The sequence below is a fragment of the Pongo abelii genome, chromosome 1 (assembly GCF_028885655.2).
Source record: "Pongo abelii isolate AG06213 chromosome 1, NHGRI_mPonAbe1-v2.0_pri, whole genome shotgun sequence".
Taxonomy (NCBI): domain Eukaryota; kingdom Metazoa; phylum Chordata; class Mammalia; order Primates; family Hominidae; genus Pongo; species Pongo abelii.
This window is the reverse complement of record NC_071985.2, coordinates 212,587,661-212,614,148: the sequence shown is the minus strand read 5'-3', so window position 1 is coordinate 212,614,148 and position 26,488 is coordinate 212,587,661. Positions and strand designations below refer to the sequence as shown.

General features: G+C 38.1%; 2 protein-coding genes across 54 annotated transcripts in view; one reads left to right on the top strand and one right to left on the bottom strand.

Annotated features, from left to right (window-relative positions):
• EIF4G3 (eukaryotic translation initiation factor 4 gamma 3) overlaps positions 1–26,488 on the bottom strand; it is a 366,672-nt gene that overhangs the window by 109,430 nt on the left and 230,754 nt on the right. For 36 of the 39 annotated variants that reach the window (XM_063719739.1, XM_063719647.1, XM_063719688.1 and 33 more), the window contains one exon: positions 21,388–22,227. In XM_063719739.1, the coding sequence (XP_063575809.1) occupies positions 21,388–22,227 (840 nt within the window). Of the gene's footprint in view, positions 1–7,925; positions 9,517–21,140; positions 21,293–21,387; positions 22,228–26,488 lie in introns of those variants that run through there. The other 3 variants (XR_010138524.1, XR_010138525.1, XM_063719753.1) reach the window with 2 other exon arrangements.
• LOC134760664 (putative uncharacterized protein encoded by LINC00269) overlaps positions 1–26,488 on the top strand; it is a 54,174-nt gene that overhangs the window by 16,376 nt on the left and 11,310 nt on the right. For 5 of the 15 annotated variants that reach the window (XR_010138533.1, XR_010138536.1, XR_010138530.1 and 2 more), the window contains 2 exons: positions 7,961–8,052; positions 23,352–23,605. Coding sequence is in view for 4 of the 15 variants with exons in the window: in XM_063719767.1 (XP_063575837.1) it covers positions 7,961–8,052; positions 23,352–23,378 (119 nt within the window). In the remaining 11 variants the exon portion in view is untranslated. Of the gene's footprint in view, positions 1–6,978; positions 8,053–9,832; positions 9,928–12,519; positions 17,738–23,351; positions 23,606–26,488 lie in introns of those variants that run through there. The other 10 variants (XR_010138535.1, XR_010138528.1, XR_010138537.1 and 7 more) reach the window with 7 other exon arrangements.

The following is a 26,488-nucleotide window of genomic DNA, read 5'->3' as shown; positions in this document are numbered from 1 at the left end:
TCTCCATGTTGGTCAGGCTGGTCTCGAACTCCCAACCTCAGGTGATCTGCCCGCCTCGACCTCCCAAAGTGCTGGGATTACAGGCGTGAGTCACTGCGCCTGGTCGAGATAAATTATTTTATTGTACAAATAAAATTGATAGTGACATTTAACTAAGTTTTTAAAATAGGCAATTTATGTTTTAAATCACATATTTCAAGTAGACAAATTCCTGTAAATTTTCAAGCAAACTTTGATTTAATATATTTTATTCACATTCTTTTTTATTAGTAAAGATATGAGATAGCCTATTAATAAGGCATCATTATGGCACAAAAGTAAGTAGAAATGGCAACAACTAAAACTGAAAATTATTATCACATTATGACTGGTGGTTGGATAGAAGAGAGAATAGAATAATAGAATATATTAGGCTTGTTCTCCGCTTTTAAGCGAGAAAGGTGATTCCTACTGCCAAGAACAGGAAGTCGGAATAACTTTCTTCAATTAATCTACCGTGTAAATAGGAACTGAGAGAATTCTAAGAGAAAGAGGCTTAAAAATTCCAGTAACATATATGGTAGACTTTCTTACTGATCAGAAGCTACCTGATTCTCACTGTACTCTGTTTCATCTCCTATTCTGACCAAAACTTCCACCGAGAGATTGGGTTTTTTTTCCCCACTAACCTCAGTCCTGGGCCTTAAGGATTTTTACACCAACTCTCTTTGGTCACTCTCTAGAAATACTGTTTCAGAATGGCAGTGGTCCAGGTTTCCTGATAGTAAATGCAGGAATCATCCATTTATAGAGAAAGCTAAAGTCCCAATATTATTTTCAAAACCTTTTCTGCTAAAATATATTTTAGTAAGTCTGCCTCTCTGTTGCTCCTCCAAACAACATAACTGACTCATTTGAACAGCAGTAATTATTTTATATAATAGAAGTGTTTATAAAAATTATGTATAAATTATATTTGGGTGTGTCTGAAAATTCTAAGAACAAATTATGGGATGTAAACGTTTATAAGAAAATTGTTAATGCATATAAAACCCTAAATATACCATATGCATAATGAAAAAAAAATTTTCTAATTTTTCCATTGATCAAATACCTATTTTGTGCAGAGAACAATTCCATATGTTGTTATTTGTAAATGAAAAAGCAAAAGCCAAGAAAAGCCAATACAATTTTGATATAGAATGGAAAGGTAGTGGGCTTGTAATATTAAGATATTATAAAACTAAAGTAACTAAGGTAATTGCGCTATTGATGCAAGGTTAGGCAAAGAGAAAAGAAGTGGCTCAATAGAAACCATTAATCTGAATGCAGTGTTGAAGGGGTGTATCAGCTTAACTAACAGTGTGCCTCATTGTATAAACTGACCTCAGTCCTTGACCATTCCGAAAGAACAGCTGTTGGATTCCAAACCATGATTTTAAGGTCATGGATGATGTCACAGGATTGCAATGTGAGACATCTGTACCAGGGACTAGATACCAGACCCTCAAATTATACCAAGATCTGAGCTGGTGATTCCACAGCCATATATGCTAAACTGGAAGAATACTGTTGAATTCAATTTTTTGTCATTATACTCCAACTTCTGATATTGCCAAGTGAGGAGATAACGCTTACTTAAGTATGCAGCCTAAAAGCCCCCGCTTAGCTAAATGTTTGGACCCTTTTCCAAAGTGGCATGGAAAGTAGAAGAAAACGTGCACCTGCTTCTGCTTTTCTCATCATGCTTCAGCAGGTCCAGTGTGTATTTTGACATCCCCAGGCTTCTGCCCTGCCATGGACATTCCTGTATCTTTATTTTCTTGATTTCACTATTCTTTCTCCAAATCTTTGGTGCTTATATCTGCTTAGGTTATGGAATTTCTCTCAGAGTAGTAAATGACAAATTATCACAAATTCAACATCCTTTTAATTCACCATTACACTCAAATATTTTTGCAGCATGTGGTATTGGTATTGTCTGATACAAACTCTTTTTGAGAAGTTCTCTTAGGCCTATATTCATATCAGTCTCCAACTCCTGCTTTTCCTATTTCCATATCAAACATACTTCTTAGAATCTGAAGACCTTTATCTGTTTCAAATATCAATTTCTCTTGACTGAACTCTTAATTTGTTGATATCTCAAATACTTATCAAAGTGCCACTTAAATCCAAAAATTTTGACGTAAATTCACTTGCATGAGAATGATTCTACTACAGCTTCAAGGTCTCTCTCTGTTTTTTTGAGAAGGAGTTTTGCTCTTGTTGCCCAGGCTGGAGTACAACGGCGTGATCTCGGCCACCTCTGCCTCCCGGGTTCATGCAATTCTCCTGCCTCAGCCTCCCAAGTAGCTGGGATTACAGGCATGCACCACCACACCTGGTTGATTTTGTATTTTTAGTAGAGATGGGGTTTCTCCATGTTGGTGAGGCTGGTCTCAAACTCCCAACTTCAGACAATCCGCCTGCCTGGGCCTCCCAAAGTGCTGGGATTATAGGCATGAGCCACCACGCCCAGCATTCAAGGTCTACCTCTTTAAGAACATGTGCTTCTCTGGTTTCTGATACACAGCAAAGTTAGAAATCTGGCTTTTACCTTTTGGTCAACATCAGGCCCATTTACTGCTCTACAGTTTTAACATTTTTACCAACCCACTTAGTGTGCACCCTTGCTACTCTACACAATCAAAGACTTGGATACAAGCTAAGAATAATTATTAGGGTTTGAGTTTTTTGAGGATAAGGATTGTATTTTGTTGGTCTCTTCAATCTACCCAGCAACCAATACGGTGCCTGGCAAATCTGTTAATGAATAAATGACCTGCAATCAAAATTAAACCCAAGGTTAATGTCTCTCTAGAACAATACTGGTTAAATCTCTTTGTGTTAAGTAGGTAGTATTACAGTATTCCCATTTCAGAGATGAGGAAACTGAACAACAGAGAGATTATTAAGTTTCCCCTTTACAGAGAGTAAAGGCTGGGGCTAGAACTGAAACACAGATCTAACTTCAAAACCCTTCCCAACTCAATACCTTACCTCTCAAGTCTGCCTTATCCTGCACTTTCTTGCCTGAATTCCAGCTTCATTTTTATCCTGGTTAAAGTTGTCTTTTGCTTTTGTAGCAGGACAGGATGTGCAGTTTGTTGCCCCAACAGCACAGTATGTCATTAGAAAAATAAAATGGCAAAGTGACACTAAGTAGGTTTGCTCCAAAAAGTTCAGTGGAGGACAGTCCATTAAGCAATTGTCGACACTGAGAACAAAGATGACTCCAATGAGACCACTGGCATATCTTCTAGGCCTCTGTTTTTACTGCTCTTTTTGCAGCCTTAGGCACTTTTGCATTTTAATAAGACACTTTTGAACCACTTCTACCATCATCAAAAAAGACTGCAATTTAATTCAAGGTAAACCTAGTACAGATGCAAAAAAGTCAATCACTACAGCACAAATATGTAATTTAATTAGGAAAGAGACTATAATACAGTTACCTTTCCACCTACTCAACACTTTTCATCTCCAAATAAAATGCTACAGCTCACTGCCTCAAATATGTAAACCTAGATGGAAAAAAAAAATCTACTTTCCATCTGACCCATCAGTGAATCTACATTACCAGACTGCAAAGCACAGAGAAATCTGCTCCAACCTTAATATGTGGGAGCTACTATGAATAATAAAAAATACACTCTAACAGGGACCATCATTTCCTCCCTCCTCTCTTCACCTTACCCATCCCAATATGTATATATCTGTCTCTCTATAAAATTATCAAGTTCTCAGTGGGAAAGGACTTTGCCTCATTCATCTGCGTGGTGATAGAGGTCAGAAAAGGGCCTGTCACATGGTAGATATAAATTACCATTGCCAGAACAAATGAAATCAATCTATTAACCAATTTAATTCTGGATTTTGTACCAAAAATAGTGAAGCATGGATTTATCACATCTCTTTTGGCACATCATAAAAACTTATGGTTAAGTCATTCATATTTCTTGGTTTTCCATGACAGTTTCCAGTTTGAATATCTTCTCTAATGTGTCCCAAAATATGGAGAATAGGCAGTCAAAACGGTATTCTAATTTATAACTCATTTTAACATTTTAGAGAAGATCTAGAGTCTGTTACTGAAATTTAAAGAAAGAACTGTCAGCATCTATTTATTCCAACTTATCTGCTGATATGTTTGTTGAATTGAATAATACTAAATCTTATATCCAAAAAAACTGGAATTTTTCTGCACTCTAATGAAAACGTCATGATACAAATGGTATCAGAAATACAAAAAATAAACTCTTAAGAAATATTTCCGTTCTCTGCATTTATATTACTGAAGAATAATTCATATTAATAAGAAGTGAGGCATTGCAAATCTTGAGGAATATTAGAAATCATTCAAAACAGACTGGTAGGTACCTTTCAAAATTTGACAATGTATGTTTCACATATATCAGATAAATCATGAGAGAATTGTTTTTTTTGTTTTGTTTTTTGAGATGGAGTCTCACTCTGGTCGCCCAGGCTGGAGTGCATGCAGTGGCACGATCTCGGCTCACTGCTAACTCAGCCTCCCCGGTTCAAGCAATTCTCCTGCCTTAGTGTCCCGCATAGCTGGAACTACGTGCACTACCACACCTGGCTAACTTCTATATTTTTAGTAGAGATGGGGTTTCACCACGTTGGCCAGGCTGGTCTCGAACTCCTGACCTCAGGTGATCTGAGTCTCGAACTCCTGACCTCAGGGATTACAGGCGTGAACCACCTCACCCACCCAAAAATTATTATTTGAATGAGACCTAAGACATATTACTGCAAAATTTATAATTAAACTTGCTTCTGGCTTTAATTATGACAAAAGTAATTCATATGAACAAAAAGATTTCACAACAAACAAGGAAAAACTGAAAAAGTCTTGTCTTTCCCATCTTGCTCCTAGGTCTCTCTCCCCAAAGAAAATCATTATTAAGTATTTCCTACCTATCCTCAGAAAATATTGGTGTATATGCAAGTACATATATGTGTGCATTACACATGTGAATGTGCATACAGGTTTCTCCTTTATTTATACCATACGTACTGTTTTACACCTTGGTATGGCTTTAAAATTAGAGTAAAACTCATTTGTAAGATATACAGAAAAGCCATGTTTTAGGGGTTATTCATGATTTATACAATTTACGGAACATCAATGTATAATATCATGTCAACGGGAGGTTTTCCCTACATAATCAGGTATACTGATTTAAATATTTCAAATGTCACTCAAATCTTATTTGAATTCTGTTAAAAACTAATATAAATTATGACAGTCTGGGACTCAATAAATACCTATTGAATGAATGACAACTATTAATGATGGTATTATGTTGCAAAAGCCCTAATAGTTTTTGGATGTTATTGATCATCTCATCGAATGCTGAATGCTATCACATAAATAATGACTTCTATTTTTATTTCTATACTTTTTAGCAACAGGGTCTTGCTATGCTGCCCAATTTGGAGTGTGGTGACACCATCATAGCTCACTGCAACCTCGAACTCCTGGGCTCAAGCAATCTTTCTGTCTCAGATTCCTGAGTACCTGTGACTACAGGCATGCGCCACCACGCCTGGCTAATGTTTAAATTTTTTGTAGAGAAAGGGTCTCTCTGTTGCCCAGGCTGGTTACGAACTCTGGGCCTCAAGTGATCTTCTCACCTCAGCCTTGCAAAGTGCTGGGATTATACGTGTGAGCCAAAGCAGCCAGCCTACTTTCATTTCTTAAACACTGCATTAGTATTAAGGAGATTCCTAGGTTACATGCATGAATTCTGGAATTGGCAGAAACTTGGAGAGAGGTATTAACTAATGAACTGGGAAAGATACATTCTGTGCTTTTTGCTGTCCCTTACTAATTATTCAGGGTGAGCACATTTGACTTTGTATCCCTTGTTATCATCTACATGTTTATCCAGCTGTAGCTTTATGTATATATTCATCTTTCATATGAAAATATCTTCTTTTAGTAAGAACTATTTTAAATGATTTTAACTTTTGAATGCTGAAGTCTAAGATTTATTTACAGGATATGTAGCTTAATTTGAGAGGCAATATTATAAAGATGTGGCTATGAGTATAAATTGTAGTTGAAATTTGAATTCTGATTCTACCACTTATTAACTATATAACCTTCAGCAAGCATCATCTCCTCCATGCCTCATTCTCTTCTATAAAGTAAGGATAACAGAGTTGTTGTGAGGGTTAAAGAATTTACCACAGTGTCTGATAAATAGCAAGCATTTAATCAATGATAGCTACTATTATTAAAATCAACAGGCTAGGCATGGTAGCTCATGCCTGTAACCCCAGCACTTTGGAAGGCCAAGGCAGGAGGACTGCTTGAGGCCAGGAGTTAAAGACCAGCTGGGCAATACGGCGAGACTCTATCTCTACAAAAAGTTAGCTGGGTGTGGTGGCACGCACCTGTGGTTCCAGCTACTCAGGTGGCTGAGGTGGGAAGACTGCTTGAGACCAGGAGGTCAACTCTGCAGTTAGCCATGTTTATGCCACTGCACTCTAGTCTGGGTGACAGAGCAAGACCCTGTCTCAGAAAAAAGAAAGAAAAAAAAAAAAACAACTACAATTTTTTCTTACCAGGGTGGTGATTTTAAATATACCTGATTTGTTACTATCAGATACCCTAAAAAACAAGACAAAACAAAAACCCAACAAAAACATCAACACAAATCTATACATTTGTGGAAATGAGTAAATAAACATTTAATAAAAGCTCTCGGGGATAACAGAAAAATAAAAGCTTTACTAATCCTGGAGATGTAAAAGAAGTTGGAGAGGTAAAATGTATACATATCAATATGCATAAAGTACTATGAGTATTTTAAATTGACATAATTATATTTATATGTTTAAGGGTTCAAGGAATTATCAGAATAGAAAACCTTGTGAATAGTCATATTGAAAAATTGAAAAAAATACTTTTTTTTTTTTTTTGAGGTGGAGTCTCACTCTGTTGCCCAGGCTGGAGTGCACTGGCGCGATCTCGGCTGACTACAACCTCCGCCTCCTGGGTTCAAGCAATTCTCCTGCCTCAGCCTCCTTAGTAGCTGGGATTACAGGTGCCAGGCACCACACCCAGCTAACTGAATTGAGCAGGTTCCTTAATGTGGTCTAGGTTGAAGACAGCATCAAGGAAACAATGCAGGAATTAACACTCATCAAATAGGTGTGGGAGATTTGCAAAAAGATTAAAAAATAATATTAAAGCAAAGCTAGGATGAAATAATGACACAGTTTCAAGGCTAATCTGGGAGCCTGGATCTTGTACCCTTGAAACGACTATTTCTACAGGTCTTAGACAGATATCTGGCATCAGCAGCAATATTTTCTCTGAAAGAATTTTCTGGAAAATGTGCACTTTAAATACTTTTCCAGAGAACTCTGAAAGCAGAGTTGTAATAGCTGAGGTGTAAGATAATGACAGTCTGTGAAATGGAGTGAAAAGAAATGGGGATTGAACAGATGAGTGAATAAATGAATGGTTGGATAGCTGGAAAGAAGAGACAGATCCAGAAGGGTCTCAGGCAGGAGAGTTGAAGGGTGGCTGAACTGGGCCAACAATATAAGGGACCAAGTTACAAACAAAGAAACAGCAGAATCACTACTTCTAAAAGACAGATCCCTTATGTTCTGATCATGAAGAACCGCTCTGCTTTGCTGGCCCAACTGGGTATTTCATCTGTGACATCAAGCGATGCCTCTAGAATGATTGCTACAGGTGTTTTTTGGTTTTTTGTTTTGTTTTGTTTTTTGACAGGGTCTTATTCTGTCGCCCACGCTGAAGTGCAGTGGTGTGAACATGGCTCAGTGTGGCCTCAATCTCAAAGGCTCAAGCAATCCTCCCATCTCAGTCTCTAGAGTAGCTGGGACTACAGGCACACACCACCATGCTTAGCTAATTTTTTTTTTTTTTTTATAGGGACGAAAGGTCTCTGTATGTTGCCCAGGCTGGTCTTGAACTCTACAGGTGGTACATTCAATACCAAGCTGAGAACACCCTCTCAAACTGAGGTAAAATTTAACTAGTAGTAAAGTAATAAGACAGAATAAAAACAATAGTTTTTATTTATACACTATATAAGTAATTGTTGTATAAATTTATTTATACAACAATAGCATAACATGTGTCAAAAGATGATATAATTTTTGGCTGTATACAAATACTCCTTATCTCTGACACTGTCAATTGTGGCGTTCTTGTTGAAATTTACTTCCTCAATTTCTAAGCTATAACTTCCCTAAGCAAGTCTTTATATAGATGCTGGTGGCACCACCATATCACACTCATTTTTCTTTTATTTGAGACAGAGCCTCACTCTGTTGTCCAAGCGGGAGTGCAGTGGTGTGATCTCGGCTCACTGCAACCTTCGCCTTCCGAGTTCAGGAGATTCTCCTGTCTCAGCCTCCTGAGTAGCTGGGACTACAGGCGTGCACCACCAGGCCTGGCTAATTTTTTCTATTTTTAGTAGAGACGGGTTTCACCATGTTGGCCAGGATGGTCTCAATCTCCTGACCTCGTGATTGGCCCACCTCAGCCTCCCAAAGTGCTGGGATTACAGATGTGAGCCACCACGCCAGGCCCCTCTTTTTTATATATATATAAAATATTTGTTGACATATAATTTACATATCATAAAATTAACCTTTTAAAACTATACAATTTAACGGTCTGTGGTATATCCACAGTTGTGTGACCACTACCACTATCTAACTTTAGAATATTTTCATCACTCCAGAAAGAAGCTCGGTATGTATTAGCACTGTCTCCCCACTCTCTTCTCTCCCCAACCCCTGGAGAGCACTAATTTATTTTCTGCTTCTATGGATTTGCCTATTCCAGACATTTCATACAAATAGAATCATATAAAATGTGGTCTTTTGTGACTTTTTTCACTTAGCATAATGTTTTTAAGGTTCATCCATTGTACACCATGTGAATTTCATTCCTTATCATGGTCCGATATTCCATGGTATGTATGTATCACATTTTGTTTATTCATGCATCAGTTGATAAACTGATTCGGGTTGTTACCACTTTATGGCTGCCCTATTCATTTTTTCCCCCATTCTTCTGAATTTCCTTTGCCTTTCTTCCTAATTTTCCACTCCTGCCAAAGCAGGAAGTTAATGATGGTATTACCATCCTCAACTCAACTGCAGATTTTCCTTCACTGTTCTAAGCAGGCCTTCTCCTTTACCAATCACAGCAGAGGTCACCTTGAGATGTGTCTACTGTGAAGATAAATGACATAATGGGTACAAAAACTTTTAATCAACATTATACATGCAAACGGCCTATCCTAAGGGATTTTCCACCATCTCATGTCCCAGATTTTCTTAAAAACATTTCAGAAGGTATCAACTTCTTGAGCTTCCTTTCTTTGGAAGATAAATTCCTCAGGGCAAAGATCATGATATCCAACTCTTCTGTGTATTAGTAGAGTTCAAAGGGAACATTTGGGCTCTTAATACAAGCTGAAAATAGAAGTATCAATATTATTTAACATTCAGAGTGCTTAATATGTGTCAGATGTTGTGCTAAGTACTTTACATACATCACATTTTATCTTTACAATTCTATAAGGTAAATACTATTATTATCTTCATTTTTCTACATGAGAAACAGACTCAAAGAGGTTAGGAAATTCACCCAAAGTCACAGAGATAGACAAGGAAAAAGGGTAAGACTCAGGAGTGTTTGATTCTGTTGTTTTGATCTTACCACTAAATTTTACTGCCAGTGTTTAATCAAATACATGAAAAACTACATTCAGATCCTATGCTTCTGTAGGCACAGGCATACTTTGAAGATATTGTGGTGTTTCCAGACCATGGCAATGAAGATAATATTGCAATAAAGCGAGTCACAAATTTTTGGTTTCCCAGTGCATATAAAAGTTATGTTTCTACTAAACTGTAGTCTATTAAGTGTGCAATAGCATTATGTCTAAAAATAATGCATATACCTGAATTAAACGATACTTTATTGCTAAAAAATACTAATGATCATCTCAGCCCTCAGGAAGGTGTAATCTTTTTGCTGGTGGAGGGTCTTACCTTGATGATGATGGCTGCTGCCTCATCAGGATGGTACTTGCTGAGGCATGAGAGTGGCTGTGGCAATTTCTTAAAATAAGACAACAGTGAAGTTTGCTGCAATGCTTGACTGCTCCTTTCATGAATGATTTCTCTGTATCATGTGATACTATTTGATAGCATTTTACCCAATCCTCTCATACCCTTCTGCTGTTTTATCAACTAAGTTTATGTAATATTCTAAATCCTTTGTTGTCATGTCTGTAATGTTCACAGTATCCTCACCAGGAATACATTCCAACTCAAGAAACCATTTTCTTTGCTTACCCATGAAGAAGCAACTCCTTATCCATTCAAGTTTTATCATGAGATTGCAGTAACTGAGTCACATTTTCAGGCTTTGGTTCTATGTTTTTGTTTTCTTCGAGATGGGGTCTCACTATGTTGCCCAGGCTAGTCTCAAGCTCCTGGCCTCAAGCAATCCTCCTGCCTCAGCCTCTCAAATGCTGAGATTATAGGCGCATGCCACCATGCCTAGCCAGGCTCCACTTCTAATTCTAGTTATCTTGCTATTTTCATCACATCTGCACTTACTTCTTCTACTGAAGTCTTGAGCCCCTCAAAGTTATCCATGAAGGTTAGAATCAACTTCTTCCAAATGCTTATTAATGTTGATATATTAACCTCCTCGTCCCATGAATCACAATTTTTTTTAAGAGACAAGAATCTTGCTGAGGTGTCTCCTCTTTTGTGCAGACTAACTTTGAAGTTCTGAGCTCAAACGATCATCCCACTTCAGCCTCTTGAGTAGCTGGGACTACAGGCGTGCGCCACTGCACCCAGAAATGTTTTTAATGGCATCTAGAATGCTGAAATTATTTTGGCTATTTGGTGGAGAATAAATTTGAAGTAGGGGCAAAACTGGAGCCAGGGAAATGACAAGCATCCACACATAAGTGCAGGGCTAACTAAGGCAGAAGAAGGAAATGAAGAGGAGGGAACAAATGCCACGAACAAATCAGATTTCCAGAAGGTTTTTAATTTAGTTTGCCCAGATCCATCACAGGAATCACTATCTATGGCAGCTATAGACATACAAAATGTACTTATTAAATAATAAGGCTTGAAAGTCAAAATTACTCTTTGATCTCAGGTTACTAGGTGTGTTGCCAATGTGCAGTAATATTTTGAAAGGAATCTTGCTATCTGGGCAGTAGGTCTCTACAGTAGGCTTATAAGAGTCGGTAAGCCATGCTGCACAGACGTGTCATCATCCAGGCTTTGTGGCTCCATTTATAGAGCATAGGAAGAATAGATTTAGCAGAATTCTTAAGGGCCTTAGGACTTTCCATATGGTAAATGAGCACTGGCTTCAAACAGAAGTCACCGGCTGCATAAGCCCCTAACGAGAGTCAGCCTGTCTTTTGTAGCTTTAATGCCAGGTATTGACTTCTCCTCTTCTCTTTCACTGTGAAAGTGCTGGATGGGGCCAGGCGCAGTGGCTCACACATGTAATCCCAGCACTTTGGGAGGCCAAGGTGGGCAGATCATGAGGTCAAGAGATTGAGACCATCCTGGCCAACATGGTGAAACCCTGTCTCTACTAAAAATAGAAAAATGAGCTGGGTGTGGTGGCGCACACCTGTAGTTCCAGCTACTCAGGAGGCTGAGGCAGAAGAATCGCTTGAACCCGGGAGGCAGAGGTTGCAGTGAGCCAAGATGGCACCACTGCACTCCAGCCTGGCAACAGAGCAAGACTCTGTCTAAAAAAAAAAAAAGAAAGTAGGTAGATGGTATCTTCTTCTAACATAAGGTGGTTTCATCTACAATATCAGTATCTGTTGATTTTCAACAAATATTGAAAATGTGTAATTTAGGGTAGCCACTATCATCAATTATCTTAGCTAGGTCATCTGGATAACTTCCTGTGGCCTCTCTATCACCACTTGCTGCTTCCACCTTGCACTTTCATGTTATGATGACATCTTTCCTCAATCTCATGAGCCAAGCTCTGCTAGCTTCAAACTTTTCTTCTGCAGCTTCCTCACCTCACTCAGTCTTCATAGAACTGAAGAGACTTAGGGCACTGTTTTGGATGAGGCTTTGACTTAAGGGAATGTTGTGGCTGGTTTGATCTATCCAGACCACTGAAACTTTCTCCATGTCAGCAAAAAGGCTGTTTTGCTTTCGTATCATTTGTGTGATCACTGGAGCAGCACTTTAAATTTCCTTCAAGAACTTTTCCTTTGCATTCATAACTTTACTGTCTCAAGGGGCCTAGCTTTCAGTCTGTCTCAGCTTTCGATACATATTCCTCACTAAGCTTAATCATTTCTAGCTTTTAATTTCGAGCGGGAGACGTATGACTCTTCCTTTCACTTGAACACTTAGAAGTCACTGCAGGGTTATTAATACCCTAATTTCAATATTGTTGTATCTCAGGAAATAAGAAGGCCCAAGGAGAGGGAGGGAGAGAGATGGAAGAACTGCCAGTTGGTGGAACAGTCAGAACATACATATTTCTCGATCAAGTTGGCCGTCTTACATGGCTCGTGGTGCCCCAAAACAATTATAACAGTAACATCAAAGATCAGTGATCACAGATCACTAACACATATAATAATGAAAGGTCTGAAATATTGTGAGAATCATCAAAATGTGACAGAGACAGGAAGTAAGCACATGCTGTTGGAAAATGGCATTAACAGGCTTTCTCAACACAGAGTTGCCACAAACCTTCAATTTGTAAAAAAACAGTATCAGTGAAAGCATAATAAAGAGAAGTGCAATAAAATGAGGTATGCCTGTATACTCGGAAGACTCCTACTATATGGCGCTTTTGAAATAATCTCCAGGCTTCTAGAACACTGGTGGATTACTGTAACTGACAATGCAGAGGTATGAGAGGACATGGATACCAGAAGACCTTGTGGTAAAACTTGAGAAGCTTAGAGTTTATCTTGCAGGATATTTCCCCCAATCCTTCAAAGCATCCTGAAGGGCTTAAGAAGACGTGAAAGAGGAGTGACAAAGCTAGATCTGTATTTTTAAAAGATGATTTCAGCCACTTGGTGGAGAACAATTTCAAATGGGGACAAAACTGGGACCAAGGAAATGACAAGCATCCACGTATAAGTGCAGGGATAAGGCAGGGGAAGAAGGAAATGGAGAGAAGGGAACAAATGTCACAAATACATTAGATAAAACCAGGGCACCGGCCAGGCGTGGTGGCTCACACCTGTAATCCCAGCACTTTGGGAAGCGGAGCTGGGTGGATCAAAAGGTCAGGAGTTTGAGATCAGCCTGACCAACAAGGTGAAACCCCGTCTCTACTAAAAATACAAAAATTATCTGGGTGTGGTGGTGCACACCTGTAATCCCAGCTACTCAGGGGGCTGAGGGAGGAGAATCGCTTGAACCTGGGAGGCAGAAGGTTGCAGTGAACTGAGATCACACCACCACACTCCAGCCTGGACAACAGAGTGAGACTCCATCTTGGGGAGGAAAAACAAAAACAAAAACAGGGCACCTTGTGAAATGACTGGATGGGAGAAAAGGGGACTCAAAAGGGAGGTTCGTCAACAGTGGCTCCAGGGTTTTAGTTTAATTAAAGCCAGTGTATAACCTGAGATGAAAGAATAGGTTTAGAGGAATAGGTGACTGGTTTAGAATTGGATATACTGAATTTGAAATGACTCTGAGATTTCCAAGTGGAGGTATTTGTCAGATAATTGGAAATTTAAGATTGAAGTTTAGAGGAGGAGTTGGGACAGAGATAAAAATTTGGAAATCCTACTTTGGCCTCCCAAAATGTGGAGATTACAGGCATGGGCCACTACGCCCAGCTGATGGAACTGTTTTATATTTTGACTGGTGTGATTACATGGCTTTCTGTGCTAGTCAAAACTCACAGAAATGAATGCTAGCTAACAAGGGTGAATTTTACTGCATATAAATTACACTCGACCTAACTTAAAAGAGAGAGAGAAAGAGACCAATAGTGGTAAAATGAGGCAAAAAGACTAGGAAGATAAATGTGTGCCTACTGATGACCCTGCTGAGGAAGATTCCACTAGCATATTAGGAGCATAAATCAGACTATATGTTAGTTGAATAGTGAAAAGAATAGTAGAAGAAATGGTTGACTATTCTTAAACAGTTTGGGTCAGAAGAAAAAGATACCATTTAAGTGGCAGCTAAATGGTTATGTGGGACTCAGAGAGCGTCTCTGGCATGAGACAGACAAGAAGAAGGTGGTAGAGAGACAGTGAATACATACGAGACTGTAAGAGACAACTAAGAGAGCCTGATGAAGGTTTCAATATAGCCAGGTTTGTGAGGGGGCAGAAAGTTAAAAAAAGGCATACCCAGTGTCCTCAATGTCCTCAATAAAGAAGGAGACGAGGTCATGTGCTGCAGGTGAGTAGCACTGGGCAGAGTACAGGATTTTCAACAGAAAAATCATAAAAATAATGGTTGGGATGGACAGTGTGAATTTGTAGTTGCACTCACACCACTTACAGTGGTGTGATCTTCTCCAGTAGTGCTCTGCCTACTGCAGTTTAACAGACAAAGTAGGAGTTATAGTACTGATTCAAGGGTTTTGATAGGTATGTTTTTCAAAAGGAAAAAGAGGAAAATCACAGATTTTATACAGGGTAGCTCAAATAATCCTCCTCCTCTTTGCTCAAATCTTACCTCCTACTGAGGCCCATGACTCTGATCATATTATTTAAATACTACAACCTGCTGCCCCTTGGCATTCCTCACCCTGTTTTATTACTTTTATAGCACTTAAAACTTCCTAATACATCACTAGGGCAGGGATCTTTGTATTACTCATTCATAAATCTCAAGTGCATGGAACAATGACTGACACACAGTGGGCCTTCAGTAACTACTGTGGTTCAAACACGTGGGCTTTCATGTTTCACTATGAACCTAGGTCACAAGCATAAAGTAGAACTGTCAAATCCTGAGGTAATTTTGTATTGACATACCATCTCTGAAAGATTAATAGAAACATGACATATAAAGGAAGGGGCTGTAATTCTCCTGTGAGCCTGAGAAAGCTGATTTACCATTCTGAGGCTTATTTTTGTCATCAGCAAAACAGAAATAACTATATCCAGGAATAACTGTTCAAATTACAAGAATAATGCTTGAAATGCCTGGGAAGGCCTTTGGAAAGAGAAAAATGTACAATAATTTTTATTATGATTGTGACTAAATTACCAAGTATTTTAATACAGTAATAGAAAATGAAGAAAAGAAATATATTGAAGGAAATGTATTTTGGGCATTTTTATGCATTAGTAGAGAAAATTATCTTTTTTCTTAATAAAGTCTTACTAAACTTATCTTCCTTATTTTGGCATACTTGTGCTTTTGTTTTTTAATTCTAAATTTTTAAGGATACATAATAGTCATACATATTTGTGGGGTACATGTGATATTCTGATAAAAGCACATAATGTGTAATGACCAAATCAGGGTTATTGGGGTATCCATCACCTCAAGTGTTTATCATTTGTGTTAGGAACATGGAAAGTTATCTTTTCCAAGGCAATCAGGAAAAGTTCTCAAGGCAACTGTATGCAAGGTAATGATGGATATTAGAGAAAGGGAAAACTTATAGTAAGACTAGGTTTTCCTGTAGAAGTTTTCTTTAGACTGAGGGAGCACAGCTCTAGGCTGACTGAATTACCTTCTCTGGAAGCAGGTCAGTACAACAGTCCTTTGTCGCGGAGGAGGATTAGTTACTGAGTGTGGGGAAAAGGGAGCTACATTTTGAACAAAGTACATCTATTCAGAAAGATGTAGAACTAAGTTAATACCCAATGACTGAGACTTTAGGGCTCATGATGAAAGACATGAACTACTGTAAAAAATGGAGAAATCTATCCCACATAAAGAGGCAAGGAAGAACTATGTAAGGGACTTGCCAAGAGGCTCAACTAACAGGTGTCTGGGCTCATTCTGCAGTATATAAAAGAATTTGACCAGCATCAGTATTTTCCAACGAATGCCTAAGAGTTTACTGGGGAGGGCAACAAGAAAGTAGGAATGGGATGGCAGAAACATACCTTTTAGGCAGCTTTGTTGGAAACAGTTTACAAACAAGGTGAAGAAAACCTTTATTTATCCCTAAGGATCACTCAGACTCAAGCCTCTGATAAATGAAGCCAGTGGTCCTTGCTTTAAGGATCACTCTGCTGGTTTTGGTAGATGACAAAGAACCAGGAATGTGTAAGGAGTCCTGTTTCCATGTTTCCAGAAAACGTTTCTGTAGAAGCTAAATTATAAGGATGCATAGTAGTATAGTGATTAGGCCAATGGGACACTCAAACCATTGGCGATCTACTTTTGGCCCCAGCAACTAAATCTTCCAGAGATATTTCAAATATACTTTAGAATATGTAAGTTGAGCAAAGGTTAGAATAAATTTTATTATTTAAAAGATTAGTCATTTTTAGTTTAATCTAGGAAAACTGACACACTTTTATATCTCTGGTTTTATGTTTGCTACGTTTATTTCTTTGAAAGTACTCTGAACACTCTCACAGTTGAGAATAAAGCAAGTGTTGTTATTAAAATATTTTTCTTGCATTGAAGTATGCTCCCTTTACACTTCAGGAAGTCTAAACTAAAAGAGAAAGCAGCAACTTGATTGGCTACATGGATCAGTATTTTGTTCACATTACCAAAACATATAATCGTATCTCCATTTGAGAAATAAACTTCCTATGTTATATTCTATAGAATCTGGAAACCCTCCTACATCCTTAGCTGAGCTTACGAGAATATAAGGTAAACTACAGGTCAGTGGCTGATGCCATCCTTACATTCCTGGGGGTGTAGGAGGGTGTGCCAGTCTCTATAACCAAGGAATTTGTATTTTTAACACCCATAAGAAAAGAGAGATCTTGGGTCCCTGCAAAGTGGGAACTTGGAACTGAGATGCTCACATAAAGCTCTGAGACTCCTAAATGGGTGACATGCTCAGTGAAAAGACAGCTTAAAAAAGAGAGAGAGGGAATAAACCACTGAACCAACACAATGATGATGAGAAAGGATGTTGTTTCAACTGGGTGGAGAGAAGACTGCTGTTACCCTGAAAATTAGTATCCATGCCATACGGTATGGCTGTCCTTAAACTTTGGGATAGAATTGTAGCTTTAGGACATTAAACCCAGATTTAGTTCTAACAAACATTAAACCCTGATTTAGTTCCAGCAAATGCTTTCCCCAAGACATGCAGCAGATAAAGTAAATACAAATCTGCTTTAGAATAACTTGCCATCAATCTACATCCAGGAAAATTTATCTGGATAAGTTCATAAAACAAACTTACAAAATATACATTAAAAATGTACTATGAGCAAGAGCCAAAAAAAAATAAATAAATAGAAAAATTAGAAATCTCCCTCTGCCTAAGAAAATTTAAATTATGGTTTTATATCTGATATAGGTAAAAATAATAAAATAAAAAAGTCACAATTCTTTTAAAAAATGGGAAAGTTAATGTTACATACTATACATCATATACATTCCTAAAATTGCAGAAAATGAACTCCTGGATGATTAATGGGGAATGCTTTCCCACAAGTTCAAAACACTCCTTTTTCCTCCCACCAGATATACAGAATAAACAATAAAAATTCCCAAGACTTTAATATATCATCCAATTAATATCTAGTTTTATACACTTAATTATCGAAGTGACGGTGATATTAAAAGTGTGGCCAATAACTGAGGCTTTTCAGAGTACACTGAAGATATATACACACCAAATTCTAATTTTACAGAGCTTGTTCTTCAATCCGAAAACAATTGATGCTTTTTTTTTTTTTTTTTAGACGGGGTCTTGCTCAGTTGCCTAGGCTGGAGTGAAGTGGCACGATGTCAGATCACTGCAGCCTCCATCTCCCAAGTTCAAGCAATTCTCCCACCTCAGCCTCCAGAATAGCTGGGATTACAGGCGCACCACCACTCCTGGGTAATTTTTGTATTTTTAGTAGAGATGGGGTTTCACCATGTTGGCCAGGCTGGTCCCAAACTCGTGACCTCAGGTGATCCACCCTCCTCGGCCTCCCAAAGTGCTGGGATTACAGGCGTGAGCCACCGCACCCGGCCTCAACTGACGCATTTTTATTCACTCAGAAATATGATCTAGAATAGTTACAAGAAAATGTTTTGCAGCAGAACTAAAAGATACCATATCCCTTATGTTATAACTTTACTGCTTTAACCAACTAACTCTACACCAACTGATACGTTATTTATGTATTAGGTTTCTGAAGCCAGCTTTGAGGTGTTTCATCCTCAGGCAGAGACAAGTAAAAACTATTCTCAAAAGTCACCACCAAAAGACTCATAGGCAAACCAGACTGTTTTGGTGTTATGATTTATTAACTTCTCAAAGTAAACAAGGTATAATAAGTGAATATTACGTGAATAAGTGCAAATAAATTGTAGTCATTAAGCATATGATCACGTCAGGTGGATATACTTAAAGACTGGAGGTAATTTTAATTTTCATTGTTAACTTTCATGACAAAACCATTAAAAAATATTGGGACAGAAATGAATGGGTCAGAAATGCTTCTGAGGCTTTATAATTTACAAACTGCTGGCCAGGTGTGGTGGCTCATGCCTGTAATCCCAGCACTTTGGGAGGCTGAGGCGGGCAGATCACAAAGTCAGTAGCTCGAGACCAGCCTGACCAACATGGAGAAACCCCGTCTCTACTAAAAATACAAAAATCAGCCAGGCGTGGTGGTACACGCCTGTAATCCCAGCTACTCAGGAGGCTGAGGCAGGAGAATTGCTTGAACCTGGGAGCCAGAGGTTGCAGTGAGCCAAGATTGCACCACTGCACTCCAGCCCGGGCGACACAGCGAGACTCCATCTTAAAAAAATTAAAAAAAAAAAAAAAAAAAAAAAGCTAGAGTTGTAGGGGTTCTTGAAGTTCATTTACTGCTGGATTTTGAAGACTATTAAGATGTACAAGGAAATTATAAAACTTGTAGTTCCCTTAAACACATAGGTTAAAAAATCAGGACACTAGAAAAATGCCAAGAAACTTTACCTCCCAACATCACAAACCTCTGTCATTCCAAGTCATGAAAAAAACAGTTCTTTCTTTTCTAAGTGCTCTCTGGATTACCACTGAGGAGTCTATACTCTTTGATTAAGGTGCTGGTGTTCACAATACTAATATTGAGAGCATCTGCATTTCAAACAAATGTACCATGGTATGAACATTATTTAAACCAAAATTCTGTTTGCCCATCGATCCCTGGGCACTGTCTTGCAATATCAGGCCATCTAAGTGGCAAAATCATTTAAAAAAAAAAAAGAATATATGTCAGAAATGAGTGAAGTATGATTTTGATGCATGGTCTTTTCACTTTACGCTTATTTCAATTCTGAGGTATGGTTTGTATCTTCAACTTATATTTCCTATGATTGTTTTGTTTTTCTTTGCTTTTACATTTTAAAAACATTTTTGTTCATTAGTTTCTCTCATTTTTGTAACTATCGTATCACTACAAATGAAAATGAACATTGAAGTGTCAAATTACTGTTCTCCAACAAACAGGTGTTCTTTGGAGGGCATTTACCTACAGCCACACCAACACCAAGTTGTTTTTCTTTTTTCTTTTTCTTTTTTTTTTTTTTTTGAGATGGAGTCTCGATCTGTTGCTCAGGCTGGAGTGTGGCGGCACGATCTTGGCTCACTGCAACCTCTGCCTCCCAGGTTCATGCAATTCTCCTGCCTCAGCCTCCCGAGTAGCTGGGACTACAGGCCCACATTGCCACGCCTGGCTCTTTTTTTTGTATGTCAGTGGAGATGGGGTTTCACCATGTTGCCAAGGCTGGTCTCGAACTCCTGAGCTCAGGCAATCCACCTACCTTGGCCTCCCAAAGTGTAGGGATTACAGGCATGAGACACTGCGCCCGGCCCAAAGGTTGTTTTTCTAAAGGGTAACTGACAAAACAAGGTCTAAGGTCATCTCTCTACCAAGGAAGAAGTTTCCTAAAACAGTGATGGTACTATGAATGCTGATGTCAATGGAAGCCAGATAGTTGAGGAAACAGGTAATTTACAAAGATTTATGAAAAAATTCTCACTGTTCCAATTGCCTTGCATTGTTTTCTTTCCTGCTCTGGCTCATGGTGTTCTACAAGATGTTCTGCAGTTCCAAGAGGCCAGACACCTCTTACAGACACTGATGAGGAAATTGTCTCAAGAACTGAGCTGGGTATAAAAGCCACATCTCAAAAGTAGGGATCAGCTTTTGGGTTTGTCAAATTTCCTTATTACACACCTCAAAATAGACAAAAATACTGAGGATGATGGTGACCAAAACCTATTCACTGCATGTCAAGGATCAACTGCTGGGGGAGCACTCATTTATCAAAAAGCCCAATTTACATACAAATTACTTAATCTGACAGGCATAGAGAAAGGAAATTATATAGCATAGGGCAACGTTGCAGAAGATAGGCTGTGCTGCATTGTTCAAAGACAAAACTTCGATATTCCTATGGGCTAACTTATCCTAGAATAGCTGATAAGCCTCAGATAACTTTTGATTAAACTTACAATAACCCAATGGTTAGTTCCTAAGGTCCCAGGTGATGCTACATTAAAAAGAAATAATTTGAACTGAGAAGAACATAATGCTCCAAGGATATTAATGACCATGTAAAAATGTACACAAAAAATAAAACTGTTTCAAAAGGCAAAGTGAGAGCATGTTAAGCTTATCTGCAAGTGAATCAACAACAGCATTATATTTTCAAAAATAGTTATAAACCTTTGATGTTCTGATTGCTATCTTCCTACATCCAAGATTTAAAAAGTCGTCATGCATAGAAGAGTTCCTTTAAATTTAGGATTGACTGGGTTTTAAAATTCTAGGAAGACAGAATTAGGGACTATAGATCATCCTGGTTTTTTGTTTTGTAGCCCCAAAGCAGTAAAATTAAGCATTGAGAAACCAATTCATATGAATGAGGCAATAGCAACAACAACAACAACAAAACCCAACAGGTTTCGTGACATATACCTTGGAGGCATTTTGTATATTTGGAAATTCTCATTTGCATTTTTAGACAATGGAGTAACTCTTTTGCAGGTTGTACTAAAACACAAACACACCACTGAAGAAACCAGACTAGGAATTTCAGCATTCATTCGATGTTTCTGGAAGTCAAGGAAAGTAGCCAATTAAAAAATAACTCAAACACTGCCTCTTCTTCATGTTCAGCAAGCATGAGATTAATGGCAGAATGGCTTACCTGGGACAGGGCTCCTTTTTGAATTTAAGTTTTGAGAATCCAAAATCTCTTCTCTTTGCCCATCTGCTTCTACCTCTATTTTGTTTTGAATCTCTTTTGCATCTTCACTAAGGCAAGTTCTTATGCTCTCGTCCTCCTCTAGGACTCTCTGGACTGTGATGGCAGCACTCGGAGAACTAACAGTAGTGGCGGCAGCAGGAACAATGACTGGAGTGGGAGGAGGAGAAGCTGGAGGAGTTGGAGGAGTTGGAGGAAAGGAAGGAACTGTGGAAGGGGTGATGGGATCTGGGATACACTCCAGTTTCATTTCTTCTGGGGGATTTTCGAGAATCTCCAATTCAAGAGTCAATGGCAATACTTCCTGTTTTACTATTTCCACAATGCTCTCCGTGGCTGATAATTTTTCGCTAACTCCATTTATTTCATTAATTAGGTTAGTACTAGAAACCAGTGGAATATCATTAGGTGCTACACTACAGGGTTTCTTGCATATATCATCATCATTTTCATTTGTTGGTAAAGGGTCTGATGTTTCTATGCAAGATGTGAGGCTGGGTATAGGAATTGTGTCTTCTCTTGAGGATGAAAGTTCACATCTGTCATCTATAGCAGTGGTGAATATTGGTTGGCTACTAAGAGCAGAAGAGGTGGGGGCTGCAATTGTACTTCGAGCAATAGAAGAAACAGTGGTAGGTGATGGAGGCAGAGGAAGCTCTGCTATGGATACTATTGCAGTAGTTTCAGATGTCTGGCCTTCTTGTTCTTTCTTCTCTCCACTGAGGACTAGCCTAAGGACTGGGGAAGGAGACTTTAACACTGGATCTGGTTTTGGCTTCTCCTCTGGGGAAAAAAAAAATAAGTTTTAAGAATAATTCTTGGATCAGAGACTATATATTGCCTTGGGCCAATTCTTTCAATCTCTTACCCTAAATTACAGGTAACAGAATAGAGACCAATATATTAGACTTATTCTGGTATACCAAAAACATTGTCTCTTTTCTTTTTTTACTTAAACCTACTATTTACTTGGTATCCAATACATAAAGTCTGTTTTGGAGTAAGAGAAGGAATCTATTCACCAAAAAATTATATCAAGAATACAACTGAGAAGCTCATCAAAACTGAGGCTAAACCATTCTTGGTTTAAGAGTGAGGCTTTTCTTTAAGGTAGGAAAACCTTCATTTCTACCACTTCTTCCCTAAAAAAATTTCTTCCAAGGATCTATTATAGTGGCAAAACAGTACAAGGGCAAACAATTAAAAATTAAATTATTATAAAGGGACTGATGTTATTTTTTATTCTATACATTTTTGTATTTGGGGAGATAATTTTTATTTTAAAAAGTATTACTTGTATAAAAACTCAAGATAAAGCATCACATTTTATTTAATGAAATTTATTATCAGTGAAATCAAACTATTCTCAGTAACTGATAAAAATCAGTTTCTAAATTAATTTACCCTTCAATTCTCAATGGAAGTATATAACCAGAAATAATGTAAGGTATAAAAATGGAAATTGCTGGGCTTGGTGGCACATGCCTGTAATCCCAACTACTCAAAAGGCTGAGATGGGAGGATCACTTGAGCCCAGGAGTTTGAGGTTGCATTGAGCTACGAATGCATCACTGCACTCCAGCCTGGGCGACTAAACAAGACCCTGTCTCTAAACAAAACAAAAAAAACAAAATTTATCTTGTGTCTTTACATGTAAAACAATTAAAGAGAAAATAAAGTTAATACACAAATAAATCCAATGAAAAAGAAAACAATATACATATAGTATGAAAATACTAGTATTTCATAGTATGAAATAGTTTGATATAATATACGAAAATGCATCTGTGTATATATAGAGAGAATGAGACAGAGAGAGAAGAGAAGCTGGTCATCATAATGCGGGTACCAGAAAAATATAAGGAACAATAATTAATAATTTCCACATTTTTATTAATAAATTCCAGGTAAATCGATATTTGATTCATCCCTGAGTGGAGGAAACCAAAGGAGATTTAGACTGGCTTCCAGCCTTGTGCTTCCTTAGCACAATAAACAGGCTCCATGGAAAAACATATACTCATGAGTATGTTTATCAAATGACAACAAAAGATTCAAGCACTACTAAAAGACAACCTAAACTGAGACTACTTTCTCCAACAGAATTTTTTATGCATCAATGAAAGTGAGTCTTTACAATAAATTGTAATTATGTGAAAGCAAATATGCAGTTTATCAGATAAATAGGTAGTAAATATTACCATTAAGATATTATTAATTCATTCACTGTAATGACACTTATTAGCCTTAAAATATACTTTTATTTATAGGCACAGAGGCTGGTGCTTCTAAAATTGGACTTTTCTTAGTTACTGCAGTGATGAAATAGAATCAATAGGCTCTCATTGCCAAATCCCTCAGACTAAGTTGACAGGGCAACAGACAAAAATATTTCAGGAAAACGTGTCTTTCTTTCTTTCTTTCTTTCTTTTTTTTGTGTGTGTGTATGTTCGTTCTAGATGGAACACGCCATATATAACAAATATGTATTTATCAAAATATCTTTGATGAAAATAATTTCCAGCTCACTGGAGTAACTGCTAAATAAGTCACCCAGATTACATAATGCCACTGTGAAAGCTTATCAGAATAACACCCTTTATGACCACTGACTGAAACCTAGATGCAGTAAATTTAAAAATAGGGCAGGGTGTGATGGCTCGCAACTGTAATCCTAGCACTTTAGGAGGCTGAGACGGGAGGATCTCTTGAGCCTAGGAATTTGCGATAAGCCTCGGCAACATAGGGAGACCTTGTGTCTACAAAAAATAAAAAGATTAGCCAGGTGAGGTGGCGCAGACCTGTAGACCCAGCTACTCGGGAGGCCAAGATGGAAGGATCGTTTGAGCCCAGGAGGTTGAGGCTGCAGCAAGCTGTGATCATGCCACTGCACTCCAACCTGGGCAATAGAGCAAGACGCTGTCTCAAAATGAAAAAGGGAAAAGAAAAGTGGGCAGAAGGGGAGAGGGGGAGCAGGGGAGGGGGGGAGGGAGGGGAGAGAGAGAGAGAAAAAAAAAGAGAAATTGATTCTCACATTAAATATCTAATGAGTATGTCAATTCAATTATTAATGTTGGGAAACAATTTCTGATAGTAAAAAATCAAACAAAAGTAGACCTATGACTGATAAACTTCTATACACACTTCAGAAAAATCTAGTATTGAAAAAATTAGGCCAGGCATGGTGAGCTCATGCCTGTAAATCCCAGCACTTTGGGAGGCCAAGGGGGAGGATCACTTGAGCCCAGGAGGTCTCAAACTACAAGACCTCATTTCTACAAGCTGGGCATGGTGGTGTGCATTCGTGGTCCCAGGTACTAAGGAGGCCAAGGTGAGAGGACCACCTGAGCCCTGGAGGTTGAGGCTGCAGTGAGCTGTCATCGCACCACTGTACTTCAGTCTGGGTGATACAGTAGAGTGAGACTGTATCTCAAACAAAACAAAACAAAAAAATTGTGAGTTCTTCATTCTAAAATAAAAGTCCTTTAACCCACTAATTAAAGCTTTAATACAGAAAGCTGAAAACACAGCAGAGCTAAATTAAAAAAAAAAAACACTTATTTTATCCCTCTAAAGACTTCTATTATAAAAAGTTTGGCCATCTTTAGGAATTTGCAGGAATTCCAGCTTTAAGAATTTTTCTAATAATTGTGAAAGGGTTAGCAAAGATAGATGTCTAGAATATTTAAGGTAACACTATTTATAATACAAGAAAAAAGTAGAAAAAAGGAAATAACTAAATGTTCAACAATAGAGATTTATTAAAGAAATGATAATCTGGGCATATAATGGCATACTATGCAATATTTAAAATATGTTTTTAAAAGAGTAATGATATGGAAAGTTGTTTGTAATAAAAGATATGTTTTGTTCTGTTTCTGAGACACAGTCTTGCTCTGTCGCCTAGGCTGGAGTGCACTGGTGTGATCTCAGCTCACTGTGACCTCCACCTCCCAGGCTCAAGCAATCCTCTTACCTCAGCCTCCCAAGTATCTGTATCTGAGACCACACGTACGAGCCACCATACCTGGCTAATATTTTTATTTTTTGTAGAGACAGGGTCTCGCTATGTTACTCAGCTGGTCTTGAACTCTTGAGCTCAAGCAATCCTCCTGCCTCGTCCTCCCAAAGTGCTTAGATTACAGGCGTGAGCCACCGCAGCAAGAATGGTTTTTTTTTTCTTTTCTTTTTTTTTTTTTAGTGGGGCACAAAACTGTATGTAGAACCCAATTTGGTAACTTAAAAAAATGCTTAGTACTAACATATGTGCATAGGGGAAAGTCAGTTTATTAACAATGGCTCTGAGTAATCAGACACATACTTTTTCATTTTGCTTAGCTGTAGTTTCCATAAAGAGTGCCAAATTTATAAGAAGAATAAAATTGCTCCCTTTTATTCTCATATGGTGGTGGAATCAACGACCAAGACAGGGTTGTCTTTTGGTTGTCACAAGTCTCTCAATGACTAAGAAGATGCTATTGTCATTTAATAAGCAGAGAGAGGAATGCTGAGCATCCTGCAATTTGAGGTACAGTCTCACTTGACAAAGAATAGGTCCTAAATGCCAGCAGAGTCCCAAATGAACAACACTGCTATGAATGGTTGAATTACAAACAGAATACCATTCACTGAACACACTAGGTGCTTTCAACAGGCACTAAGATTAAGACTAAGGCACCAACTAACTCCTTTAATTATCCATACCATATCCTCAATACAATGGATTTAATGTTCTTTCTCACTCAGTAAATAGCAATCATTTCAGCTGTGTACTATCAATACTAAGCAAAAATTTTAATTCACTCAACAGTTGTTCTCTCTACAAACCAATGTGGAGAATTCCCTATGTCTTCATAAACAAATGTAAAATGTAAATTGGTAGATTTGTCTGGAACCTTGGCCTGCATGTAAATATTCTAGCTGTTCATGTCAAAAACTCTGAGAAACCAGAAGCTTAATAATGGCAGCTAACATTTGTTAAGCACTTATTATGTGCCAGGAACTGGGTCAAATACCATACATACATTGTCCCTTTTAATTCTCA